Source organism: Mobula hypostoma, chromosome 2 (assembly GCF_963921235.1).
Source record: "Mobula hypostoma chromosome 2, sMobHyp1.1, whole genome shotgun sequence".
NCBI lineage: Eukaryota > Metazoa > Chordata > Chondrichthyes > Myliobatiformes > Myliobatidae > Mobula > Mobula hypostoma.
The window spans coordinates 87,960,886-87,974,834 of NC_086098.1; the positions used below are offsets into that span (position 1 = coordinate 87,960,886).

General features: G+C 42.6%; 1 protein-coding gene across 13 annotated transcripts in view; it reads right to left on the reverse strand.

Moving 5' to 3' along the window:
- dst (dystonin) overlaps positions 1-13,949 on the reverse strand; it is a 637,976-nt gene that overhangs the window by 340,922 nt on the left and 283,105 nt on the right. For all 13 annotated transcript variants that reach the window (XM_063040140.1, XM_063040054.1, XM_063040111.1 and 10 more), the window contains 5 exons: positions 12,282-12,394; positions 11,230-11,336; positions 10,990-11,109; positions 10,745-10,840; positions 6,401-6,528 (listed from right to left, as the gene is read on the reverse strand). In XM_063040140.1, coding sequence (XP_062896210.1) covers positions 6,401-6,528; positions 10,745-10,840; positions 10,990-11,109; positions 11,230-11,336; positions 12,282-12,394 — 564 coding nt within the window. The remainder of the gene's footprint in view (positions 1-6,400; positions 6,529-10,744; positions 10,841-10,989; positions 11,110-11,229; positions 11,337-12,281; positions 12,395-13,949) is intronic.

Here is a 13,949-nt window from a genome sequence, read left to right on the forward strand (position 1 = left end):
ATTGCAACTCAATGCATAAAAAGCATACAGACGTGTTCAGACCAAACATCAGAACGGGGAAGAAATGTGATCTAAATGTCTTTGGCCATGGAATGATTGTTGCTGCCAGAGAGGACGGTTTGAATATCTCAGAAACTGCTGATCTCCTGGGATTTTCATGCACAACAGTCTGTAGAGTTTACAGAGAGTGGTGCAGAAAACAAAGAACATCCAGTGAGCGGCTGTTCTGTGGGCAAAAGTACCTTGAAGTGGATGGGCTACAACAGTAGAAAAACATGAACATTCACTCAGTGGACACTTTATCAGGTACGGGAGGTACCTTCACCATGCTGATCTCTGATACTTGGTACAGGAGGTATCTAGGAAAGTAGCCACTGAGTGTATTTATTCAGTTTTTGAAGCTTCTGAATTAATCTCCACCCACCACTCTTTCAGGCAACAAACTGATAAATTTCAGACAGCTGGGTGCATGGTGTCAGCACCCACCCTGAACTTACCTGACACCGTCCAAGTCACTGCTTGAGGACGTCCAGGAGTTAACAAATGTCCTCCCTCCTGAGCTGACAGGGGAGAAGCTCTCAACTGAGCTGCTGCTGCCACTGAAGCCATTGCACAGGGAGGGCTGTGCGTTGCCATCGAAGACGATGGCCTGGTAGCTCATCTTCAACTGTACCTGGCAACAATGGCACAGTCAAACCTTCTGTGGCATCTCCACCGAGGCAGTGAGAAGGCACAACAGACCCCACAGGAACACCATGCCCTCACAGCCTGTACTGCTCTCGGCAGCTGGCCGCACACGCCGGTGTTTATCGCAGACTGAATAAGTCCTGTCCTCTGATCAACCGGTGAGGAATGTGCTGCTGGGCACATCTACCTGATCCTCATTAATTCCTTTGTTGATGCAACTGGGACACCCCTCCCAGTTTAAAGCCACACCTACATACAAAAACCACAAAGCAAGCTTTTACTTCACCACAGCTCACTTAATATGCCCTTTCATTGAAAATAAGACTGGTTTTAACATCCTTCCACAAAGTTAACCCTGAGATATCTGCATACATCAGTTGAAGAAGAATTTTAAACAGTGAACTGTTTACTGGTTAAAATTTTCATTGCTGAGATCGGGTTCAACCTTCAGAGCCCCAAACCTGGTAAATTTAGCAGTTTTCTCCGAGCATCCACTACAGAGTTATACAGCACAAGAATATCAGCCCACTGACCATCAAGCAATCTTTTTGGTGAATCCGACATTAATCTCATTTTATTCTCCCCACATTCCCAAGAACCCTTTCCAGATTCCGGCATTCAGTTGTACACTAAAGGCAATGTATAGTATCCAAATATTCTTGTAACCCTCACAGCTTTGGGATGAGGGAGGAAATCAAACCACCTGGGAGGACCCACCCTAACGCTAATGTGCAGAGACCACGCAGGCAGCACCGGAGGGCAGGACTGAACCCAGGTCAGTGGAGCCGTGAGGCAGCAGACCTCCTGACCGTGCCCCCTTGCCACAAATTCTTCCCCAATACAAGACTGAAGTAAGACAAATTCACCATCAAATAAGACCAGACCAATAGTCACCAACATTTCTTCAATCCACTAATTTATACAAATAAATCTTCTTCCCTCTTATCAATTAGGTAATGAATCTGTCCTGGACTACTGCTCAGGGCTAAGAGCAGCTCTCAAATGCCTCACCTAAATGGACAAACATTAAAGGTACGCATTACAGAGCCCAGGAGTATGCACAACGCACACTCACATGCACTTCCCCAAAGGATCAGGATCCAAACGAGGCATACTGACAAACTGGAAACCCAAGAGGTTCTGCAGATGCTGGAAATCTGGAGCAACACACACAAAATGCTGAAGGGACTCAGCAAGTCAGGCAGCAACCACGGAAGGGAACAGTCGACGATTTGGGCCGAGACTCTTCATCAGGACCTAATGAAGGGCCTCGACCGGAAATGACGACGGTTTACTCCCCTCCATAGATGCACATTGACTGAGTGCTGGAGCTCAGGCCAATTGAACCTGTGATGCTCAACACTACCGAGTTCATTTGGTCTTTCTCAGTCCATGGAACACAAAGTGGTGTATTTGGCTCATAATTCAGCAACAGCATTGTGAAACTACTTTCTGCTTCCATCACATCAGCAGAGGACAATGAGTGTTAATTGTGGCACACAGTCTCACAGACAATATAGCCGTGGTTTCAAATCCCACTCATCCACGCACGCACAAGAAACCAGCTGACATCACAGTAGAGACACAAGAGACTGCAGACGTTGGAATCTGCAGCAACACACAATCTATTGGAGGAACTCAGCTGGTGGAGAAGCGCCTGTAGGAGGACATTTCAGGTCCAAACCCTACATCAGGACTAGTGTAGTCAAGAGAGTATGGTCAAAATGATGTGGTCAAGGAGACCCTGCAGTCCTGATGTAGGGTTACAGCCCAAAGTATCGATTATCCCTTTCTCCCCACATATGCTGATTTCCTGCAGTAGTTTGTCTGTGGTATCACAGTGCGATCTCCAGACAGCGTTCCCTCGTTTGATAAAATGGACTCTTGACTTCACAACATCCTCGTTATGATCTTGCACTTTATTGTTTACCTGCACTGCATTTTCTCTGTAACTTTTACATTTTATTCTGCATTGTTATTGTTTTACCTTGTCCCATCTCAAGGCACTGTGTAATGTTCTGATCGGTATGCACACTAGCTTTTCTCTGTGACAATAAACCAGCACCAATACCAGCATCTTAGAGATTGTAACAAGGGGCTTGACTTGATCTCATTGGCTATAATGTGGGTTTAGGATAATTAGACATGCTGATTCACAGAACAGAATCATAGAAACCACACCACTTGGCCCACAATAGCTGCACATTTTGACTAAAGGTTGCCCTGCCTTATTTGGCCTTCCAGCACGAGTTCACAACTCTACAAGGTTACAGCCTTACAACCTAAATCCAAATACTTCTCAAGTGTTTTGAGTGTTTCTGCCTCCAGCACCCTACGAGGCAGGGATTCCCAGTTCCGCACCACACACTGGGTAAGCATACTTGCTGTCGTTTCCCCTCTAATCTTCTAATATTACAGTCTGCTTTTTGAAAGTTTGGTTAAAGGAAATTTGTCCTTCTCATTTACACTGTCTAGATTCCTCTTAACTAAGTCTCACCCTCAGCACCTCCATTCCAACATGAACATAAAACTCAATGGCCAAAAAGAGCCTCAGAATGGTGGCATCCATCATGAAGGGCCCCCACTACCCGTGACATACCCTCTTCTCATTACTATCATCAGGGGGAAGGTAGAAGAGCCCGAAGACACACACGCAATGTGATAGGTACAGCTTCTTCCCCTCCGCCATCAGATTCCTGAATGGACAATGAACTCATAAACACTAGCTCACTACTTTTGCTCTCTTTTTGCATTACTGATTTATATATTGCACAGTACCGCTGATGCAAAGCAACAAGTTGCATGTCATATGTTAGTGATAATATCACAAGATCACAAGACAAAGGAGCAGAAGTAGGCCATTCGGCCCATCGAGTCTGCTCTGCAGCTCCCCCATGAGCTAAACTATTCACCCATCTAGTTCCAATTTCCGGCTTTTCCCCCATATCCCTTGATACCCTGACTAATTAGATACCTGTCAATCTCCTCCTTAAACACCCTCAATAATATACCTGATTCTGATTCTAGAATGGTCCTTCCTTATTTTCCAAACCTTGAAACTCCCTATTAATCTCTTCTGCACACCCTCCAGTACATTCACAACATTCCTGTAATGTAGTGACCATAACTAAGCATGGTGTTCACACTATGAACTAGTTTCTTGTCTAGTTCTAGCACAATCTCCCTGATCTCAAATTCCCTGGAAAATACTTGTATGCTATCTCGCTACTTTATTGACTTATCCTGTTGATTTGTTTGGCTGATTTATCCTACTGCCTTTAAAGTTTTGAAATATGTCAATTCTTTCCTCAGAAACTTAGGGGTTCAAATTAGGGGTTAAAATGTCTAATATCAGAGGGCATGCATTTAAGCTGAGTGGGAGCAAGTTCAAAGAAAATGTGAGGGGTAAGTTTTTTTTTAAGACAGAGAGTGGTGGATGCCCAGAATACGCTGCCTTGGGCAGTGGTGGAGGCAGATACATTAAGGACTTTAAGAGACATTCAGATAGGCACATGAATGTGAGGGAAATGGACCTTAAATAGGCAGAAGAGTTTAGTATAGTTGGTCATTTGATTACTAATTTAATTGTAATCAAAGGGTCTGATCATGTGCTGTACTGTTTGATGTTCTATATGTTCCACATTCTAACAGGCTTGATTGGTAACCAGCCCATGTGAAAAACTGAAGCAGATAATTACAACCACCCAAATCACACCAAACTTTAAAACCTAACTGCTAACGCTATACTCACTTTAATTCTTTCTGCACAAAGGTAGCTTTCAGCTTGCTTTTCCCACTAAGGTTTTCGGATTACTCTGCAATTTATAAACTTAAATCTGACACTCCGTTTATTTTCCTGGCTTCAGTTCAAAAGGAGAACAAACCTTTCTTTACTGGATGACAAATTCATTAACGTTGGAAAGAGTACAAAAGTTTTAATCCCAATATCGAGGATGAGTTACTTAATAGTAGCAAACAAATGGTTACAATGCAGCGGGAAAGCAACAAAGAAGAAAAGTTGCAGCTTGTTGTGGAGATGAGCGCTTCTTACATGAAGCACAAAGTGAGGAGAATGCAGACACAGGAGGCTGCAGATGCTGGAATCTGGAGCGGAAAAAAAAGATTGCTGGAGGAACTCAGCAGATCAAACAGCATCTGTGGAGGGGAATAGGTGGGAGATGTTTCGGATTGAGACCCTTCATCTAGAGTCGGAAGATTGTTTTTAACTCGTGCAACAAGCACTCTGCTGGACTAACTCAGTGGGCCAAGCAGCATCTGCGGGAGGAAAAGAATTGCCGATGTTTTGGGTTGAAGCCCTGTTTCGGGACTGCTCCAGTTTGGGTTGAAGCCCTGTTTTGTGTTGAAGCCCTGTTTCGGGACTGCTCCAGTTTGACAAAGAATTGCCGAAGTTTTGGGTTGAAGCCTTGTTTTGGGACTGCTCCAGTTTGGGTTGAAGCCCTGTTTTGTGTTGAAGCCCTGTTTCGGGACTGCTCCAATTTGACGAAGAATTGCCAATGTTTTGAGTTGAAGCCCTATTTTGGGACTGCTCCAATTTGATGAAGAATTGCCAATGTTTTGGGTTGAAGCCCTATTTTGGGACTGTTCCAGTTTGACAAAGACCTTCCTCTCACAGATGCTGCTCGGCCCCCGAGGCCCCCCGCCCCAGCAGATGATTTGTTACTCCACATTCCAGCGTCTGCACTCTCTTGTGCATCTCAGAGAGGAATGAGGTGAAGCTGACACACTGCACAACCTATCATAAACAATCAAAAATGTAAGTATCAGTTGCAAAATTTGCATACCTTTACATACAGTTTATGGAGTTAAGGTGCTGATGCACAGAAGATTGAACGCTTAAGAAGCCAAAGAAAATATGTAATATTCTTTTGAACTATCTTGTTCTACAGTTTCAACCAAGTCAACAGCGACCCATTCCTAAAATCCATTTAGTGTTTCTACTTACATTTAATAACTCATCAGGAACTCATTCCAAGCAATGAGAAATTAGTCAATAAGAAAAAGCAATTAAGGATAAAAGAAGAAGATAACAAGATCAGCTTTATTTGTCACATGTACATTGAAAATTGTGACAATGACTAGCACATCCCAATGATGCTGGGGGCATCTGCAAGTGTCACGGTGCTTCTGGAGCCAGCACAGCATTCCCACAACTTACGAACCCTAACCCACATTTTTTGGAATGTGGGGCAAAACGGGAGCACCTAGAGGAAACCAACACAGTCACGGGGAGAATGTACTAATTCCTTACAGGTAGCATCAGGAATTGAACTCACAATCTTCCAAGCACTGGCACTGTAAAGCGTTATGTTTACCGCTGAGCTACTGTGCCACTAGCACACATTCCCTCAGTACTAGACCCAGCACATGCCATGTTGTTTGCTTCATGGGAATCTGATTTTATTCCTTATTCAGAGGCCACAGATGTTGGAAATGCTCAGCAGCTAATGTGGAAGAAAACAACGGCTCATGTTTCAAGTCAATGACACTTCTTCAGAACAGGGAATAGCTTGAGATAAGCTGTTCTGATGAATTGACCTCAGGCACTGATTCCGTTTCTTGCTCCGCAGAAGCTGTCTGATCCACTGAGTAAATCGGACATTTTTATTTCCAGTTTGCAGGAGTCACAACAGTTTGGGTCTATCCGATAAGAAAACCACCTCATGAAATTTCCATAGTCTCAGTTTTCACTAACCTTTCCACCTCCGGCCGCAAACTCTTCTCCCTTTCCAGCATGGCGATGATCAGCTTTCCCCATTCCTTCTCCACGTCATTTGGGTGATAGCCTTGTGGGAGTTTTATCCGACCAAATTCTATCCACACCTAGGAAACAATGACAGAGCTATAGAATCATAGAGTCACACAGCACGGAATCAGGCCTTTCAGGCCATCAAACATCCATTTACTAGCCAAACTCTCATCTTCCCAAATTCTGCCACTTACTTATTCCATTTTACGTGCCATCAATTTCTCCCCTCCCCCCACCCCAGGTCTTAGTATTCACCTACACACTAGGGGCAATTTACACCAGGCAATTAACCTGCACAATTGAAGAATGTGAGAGGAAACCAGAGTACATGTAGAAAACCTTCCCAGTCACAGGGAGAACATCCAAGCTCTGCACAGACAGCACACAAGGTCAGGATTGAACCCTGGTCTCCAGAGCTCAGAGGCACCAGCTCTACTAGCTTTGCAAACACGAGGAAATCTGCAGAGGCTGGAAATTCAAGCAACACACATCAAAACTTTGATGTGTGCAGCTCTACTAGCTTCATCGCTGTGCCATTCCAATAATGGATTGAGGATGAAATACAGATCTCTTATTTGTACGAAGTTCTGAAGTTCAAAGTAAATTTATTATCAAAGTACATATATGTCACCGTATACCATCCTGAGATTAATTTTCTTGAAGGCATTCACAGTAAATACAAAAAAAAACACAAATAGAAACAATGAAAAACTGCAAAGACAAACAACCAATGTGCAAATACAATAAAAACACAAAATAATAAATAAATAAAGGTTTGTTTCATTGGGATAATTAGTTGATTAATTAGTTAAGTAATTAATATTGAGAACACAAGTTGTAGAGTCCTTGAAAGTGAGTCCACAGATTGTGGAATCAGTTCAGTGTTGAGGTGGGTGATGTTATCCGCGGCAGTTCAGGAGCCTGATGGTTGTAGAGTAATAACTGTTCCTGAACCTGCTAGTGTTGGACCTAAGACTCCAGTAGGTCCTTCCTAAAGGAAGGGAGCATTTAGTCTGGATAGTGACAGTCCTTGATGTACATTTCCAAATCCAATGAAGCAAGACTGAGACAGGAAAGCATACAGTGTCCTGGGCCCAGGTTTAGTCACTTCACAAATACAGTGCAGGAATATATAAGGTTGTTATGCCTGCACTGTACTGCTGCCACAAAACAACAAATATACAGTAGGTGAGTGGTAACAAACCTGATTCTGAACTGATTGGATTTATTAACAATAAGGAAAGAACTGATTAACTGGAAATAGTTGAACAGGAAAAAACAGACTGATAATTAGGCTTAAAACCTAAAGAAGGAAGCAGGGAAGAGTTGTTGGGTTAAAGGGTGACAATTATTCATCCCAATCATGTCTGAAGATATCCCTGGCACTGTTTTTGTTTCCTCATTTTTTCATTCTCACAAAAACTTAAGTAGAAAAAGAAAATAGTACCAGTGATATAAACATTCAACCTAATATACTGTGACTACTGCGTCAAAATGAACCCAACTTCATTTCATATTCATGTGGAGTTCTGAATGCTCCACCTAGAGTTTAAACTGAGTTGTCTACAATGTGGAAGGTAATGGATACACTCCATTTTAAAAGGCGGAGAGAACATAGAACATTACAGCACTGTACAGGCGCTTCAGCCCACAATGTTGTGCCGAACTTTAAGACTAGCCTAAAGGGATTTCTAACCTTTCCTTATACACAGACCTCTGTTTCTCTATGATCCAAACTCTTCTATCTATGGGTATTAGATGCCCCGGTGCATCTGCATCTAATACCACCCTGGCAGCATGTTGCACACACCTTCCACTCTCTGTGTAAAGGACTTACCTCTGAGATTCCCCCTGGCCATTTCCAACCTGGGAAAAAGTCTCTAGCTGTCCACTCAATCTATGTCTCTTACTATCTTGTACACCCCTATCAAGTCTCTTCTCATTCTCCGTTTTTAAAGAGCTCATTCAGCAACTTCAATCTAAATAGAAATCCACACTGAATAAGGATCCACACAATGGTTCTTTCACAAACAAGAGAAAATACGCAGATACTGGAAATCCCTGCAACACACAAAATTCTTTCACATCTGCTTTTTTTATCTTTTTGTAAAGTCACTGTTCTCAGATTTCTAGATTAAATATCGTGTTATTCAGATATAGTGCATTCAAAGTTTAAACACAGAAACAAAAGAAGGTAAATACTTTCCTGGATCAGAATCCTAGAACTCCCCACCCAACTGTAATGTGGCAACACTTTCTGGAAACAGCTAGGGTGGTTATTAAAATCTTCACAATTGGAGATTTAAAATAAAAACCAGGCCAACCATGAACACGTCTTCAGAAGATCGACACAACATATAGTTAACTGGGAGAATCAACTCATGACCCTTAGTTATCTGTTCTGCTCTGTACTGAAACGTTAGAAGTGAGGAATAAAAAGAGGACTCATTTCCCTCCTGCAAACAAGCTGAGTTCTTGAGAAACAGGAATGGTGGGGACAAGGGCTAGGAATGCTGGCAACAGATCACCTTCTTTGTTATGTGTGTTACCCAACCCGAAGACCATCACTAAGCCTCAGAATAATTTATTTTAAAAACAGTCAAAATGGGCAGGTTGTCACACCATGAGGAGGAGGAGTAGAATTAGGCCAGTCAGTCCATAAAGTCTGCTCCACCATAACTGATATATTTTCCCTCTCCAACCCTGTTCTCCTGCCTTCTCACCATAACCTTTGACAGGCTTATTAATTAATTACCTATCCACCTCCACTTCGAAATACACCTAATGGCTTGGGCTCCACAGCCATTTGTGGCAATGGATTCCAAGAGATTCACCACCCTCCTGCTAAAGAAATTCCTCCTCATCCCTGTTCCGAAGGAACAGCCTTTTATTCTGAGGTTACACCCTCAGGTCCTAGACTCCATCATTATTGGAAACATGCTATGCACATCTACTCTATCAGGGCCTTTCAATGTTTGGTAGTCCTGAATGAGATCGTCTATGTTTCTCCAATTACTAACCTCTCAAGTAACTTCTGTGGTTAATGCCAATACAGTGAGATAGTTGGTAAAGCTCCTGCCTGCCAGCTCCAGTGACCTGGATTTGATCTAGATCTCCATTGCTGGCTCTGTGGAGTTTGCATGTTCTTCCAGTGACGTTCTGGGTGTTCCACCTTCCTACCACATCCCTAAGGTTGTGCAGGTTGGTAGGTTAATTGGCCACTATAAGTTACTGTGAGTAAGTCAGTGAACAGCAGAATCTGGGAGCAAGTGGATGGGAATATGACGAGGATAAAATGGAATTAGAATAGGATTAATCTAAATGGGTGGCAGATGGGCTTCACAGATTTGATGGGCTGAAGGGCCTGTTTCCATGCTGTATAACTGTGACCCTCATTTGTGAGCAACTTACGCTGCAATGTATTTAACAGAATTACAACAGAGAAAGCAACCATTCCACCCACACATTTCAGCGTGTCACAAAAATGTCTTTTTGTCTCAAGTTCTGCATCCTCTCCTTCCCTCCCCTCTCCGCAACTTAAAACAATTTTGACTTCTCACTCTTCTATTTCTGATGAAAGATTATTTAGATAGATTAACTCTTTCTCTCCACAGATGTTCTATTACACTCAGCGGCCACTATATTAGATATCTCCCGCACCTGATAAAGTGGTCACTGAGTGTATGTCGGTGGTCTTTCGCTGCTGTTGCCCATCCATTTCAAGGTTCGACTCAATACATGTTCACTGATACACTTCTGAACCTCACTGTTGCCTTCCTGTCAGCTTGTCCCACCCTGGTCTTCAACTCTGACCTCTCTTATTAACAAGGCGTTTTTACCCACAGAACTGCCATTCACTGGATTTTTTTTTGGCTTTGTCTGCACCATTGTCTGTAAACTCTGTGTAAAAATCCCGGGAGATCAGCAGTTTCTGAGGTACTTAGACCACCCTGTCTAGTACCAGCAATCATTCCACGATCAGTCATTTAGATCACATTTCTTCCCCATTCTGGTGCTTGGTCTGAACAACAACTGAACCTCTTGACCATGTCTGCATGCATTTATGCATTGAGTTGCTGCCACATGATTGGCTGATTGGATATTTGCATTAACGAGCAGGTGTACAGGTGTACCTAATAAAGTGGCCACTGAGTGTATTCTATATTATTTCAGATATCCAACCTCTGGAATTTCTTGCTTTTCTGTGAATTTTATTCTCCTTTCATTCTTGAAACAATAAATACAAGTAAAACAGGCAACGTAAGTGTAGGACGGGTGAGATGCACCTACCTCCAACAATTTATATAGCTGCTTGATTTTAGTTTTGTCCTTCTCTTTTGGAGGGATCTCTGTGTCTTTGAACTGTATGTACTGGTTATAAAGTGCCTGCAGAAAATGACAGTTGACAATTAAGGTATTGTCCAACAAAAGAAACTGCCAAAAATATATGAGACTTGAGCCAAATTATTTCACATTTCCAACATCCACAGCATTTTGCTTAAATTTCAAAGTGACGTTCTTTCATTCTTAAATACCTTAAGTTCTGCGGGGTTGTTTGAGTAGCTCCGATCGGACATAATCGTCACGTGATGTTTGATCCATTGGATGAGGTAGTTCACCATATTCTGGTATTCTATCCACTTGACATCTACGTCCTAGCAGAAGCCCAATGTAAGTTTGAACAATGTTATTCCGTTTCAGTAATCCGGCATACAAAGTCAAATGGAAAGATGTGGGTTGATTTTAAGGGAGAAATGGGTTAACTTTCCACTTACGTTTGCACTGATGCCTTCACTGCCCTCTGGAATTTTGGGAAAGACATCATACAACGATGACACATAAGTGATCACTGATTTCTCATCAGGGGATGATACGTTAACATCTGAGGAAACAGGCAAGCACCAAGTCAGTAGTTAAGCATCATCACAGCAATCTCATGGTACAGCTGAACAGACAGAAATTACTGTCGAAATGGATACGAGTTCATGAATTAGTTCAGACAGTAAATACGATTATTTATTTCTGGTTCATGAAAGGAAATTGAATTTTTAAAAAATGAAACCTTTCCTTTGAGACACAAGTACAATGGCCATCCCGATGAATAGGGTCTAATGAGCTAACCCTGACATCAACTGGCATTCTCATTATCACTAAGTATCCCATCCTCACCAGTTTGGGGTAGGGGTTGTGGTCACCACCAATCTGGGATTAAGTTACATCAGTCCCACATAGATTGCAGTTACATGAGATTCTGATCCATTTACTGATGATACGTACATTGAAATTTACAGTGAAATGCATCATTTTCATTAACAACCAACACAACCTAAGGATGTGCTGGGGGTCGCCCAAAAGTGTGACCAAACATTCCAGCACCATCGTAGCATGCCCACAATGCTCAACAGAATAAAACAAGCAAGAACAACATAACAACAGCAATAAAACAAAACAACAACAGAAAAACATGACTCTTTCCTCCCTCCCACCAAAACACCCATTCATTCACCTCCACATCATAATTCACCATAAATTTTAGTACTTCTATCAGTAGTACCTTTAACTTCCACTGTTCCAAACAGAATGTAATGTAAACACATTCAGAAAAATTATTTTAAAAACTCATTTTCCATGGAGTGGATTGTTGTGAAACAAAGAAGTTGACTCCATAAATTAAAAACTAGAAACAGTAAATAATCTCATCTGGTCACTGATGGGAGTGAGCAGGTCAGTGCAAGTGCAAAGTGGTGAAATCCACTGCATTGAAATGACAACAGATAATGTTTGATATAGAAATGAGAGCGTTTAACCAATGACAAAAGAATTTTACCTTCTGGGTCCAAGAGTCTCGTGACACCAAGTTTCTCGGCTACACCAAAGGCTTGTTCCAAGTTGCTCACATTGCTCTGAATTGCCACTTGACTCATATCTACCAGGTCCGGCCTGAAATTCCCAATAAAACATAAAGGCATGATTAGAGAAATGGTGATTTAACTACGTAGACCAACAATACAATTGTACCACCGTGCTCAAGGACAGCTTCTATCCTACTGTTATCAGATTCTTGAATGGACCTCTTAAATGAAAAATGGATTCTTAGCCTTACAACCTGCTGCATTATGATCTTGTACCTTGTTGTTTACCTGTACTGTACTTTTTCAATAGCTTTTACATCTCAATCTGCAATGCTATTGTTTTACTTCATTCTACCCCAATGCACCGTGTAATGATTTGATCTGTATGAACAGTATGCAAGACAAGCTCTTCGCTGTAGCTTGTGGGAGGCGCGACAATAATACACCAATCCCAAACTTGGGGTTACACTGTGTTCAGTTCCATTATGAACTAGCAGTTAGTGTTACACTATCACAGCTGCAGCAACTCGGGTTCAATGCTGCCGAGTTTCTAGATTTTCCCCATGGCTGCATGGGTTTCCTCTCGGTGCTTCGGTTTCTTCCCACATTCCAAAGACGTATGGGTTAGTAGGTTATTTGGTCACATGGGTGCAATCGCACAGCGCAGGCTCATAGGTCACGTTACCATGATGTATCTCCAAATAAAAAAGTAAAAAATAAATGCAGTTTCTCAGAAGTAGTAGCCAGGTTAAGAAAATTAACTGAAATTTGCTATATAATGGGCTTGTACACGCAGTGGCCACTTTATTAGGTACAGCTGCTCCTGAATGCATATATCAATCATGTGGCAGCAACTCAATGCATAAAAGCATGCAGATGTCGTCAAGAGGTTCAGTTGTTGTTCAGACCAAACATCGGATTGGGGAAGAAATGTGATCTGGGTGACTTTGACTGTGGAATATTTTTTGGGGTTGATCAGGCCCTGGCTTGTGTCCCAGCAGTATTAGTCCACGGGTCACACCTCTTGATCCATAGCCATCTGGAGGCTCGCTCAGCAGCCTCTGTGCCGGTCCCACTGGCTCTGCTCTTTGCAGCCCCAGTAATGCCACAGAGAGAGAGTAAGTTCTGCAGAGCAAGCAGCCAGCAAAACCTATACACCCCACCTCTATAGGCTTACATCATGCCCTCCATCACCATCTCTAGCACTACTCTACCAACTCCTGGTATTTGGCTTTCTTACACTCATCAATCTGATCTTCCCAAGGCACCGTCGGTTCACCTGCTTCGAGGTTTCTGACAGAATGACCGTTTCAGGCCTCGGTGATAATGATGCAATGAAGTGAGGGAACTTTAATTGCTTGCTCAGAACAACTTTCAGGTACCAGTCAAACACTGTAGAAAGGAAAGCCTATTGGTGATCTGGGCTGAGGTTGTGGTTGGTCTCCAGCTTCAACAATGGCTATGGGCTTTCAGGGACCGCGGAGTTTCTTACTGTTGTTAATAGTCAAGGAGATATTTTCTGCCACTGCCTTCAGCACCAGGTCATGGATAGGTAGCAGCCTTCTCCCAGTGCTTTTGGGCAGCTGCTGAGGATGTGTTCCAGGATCCCTTTGCCAGGGCAGAGAGAACATGATGGTGCTTCA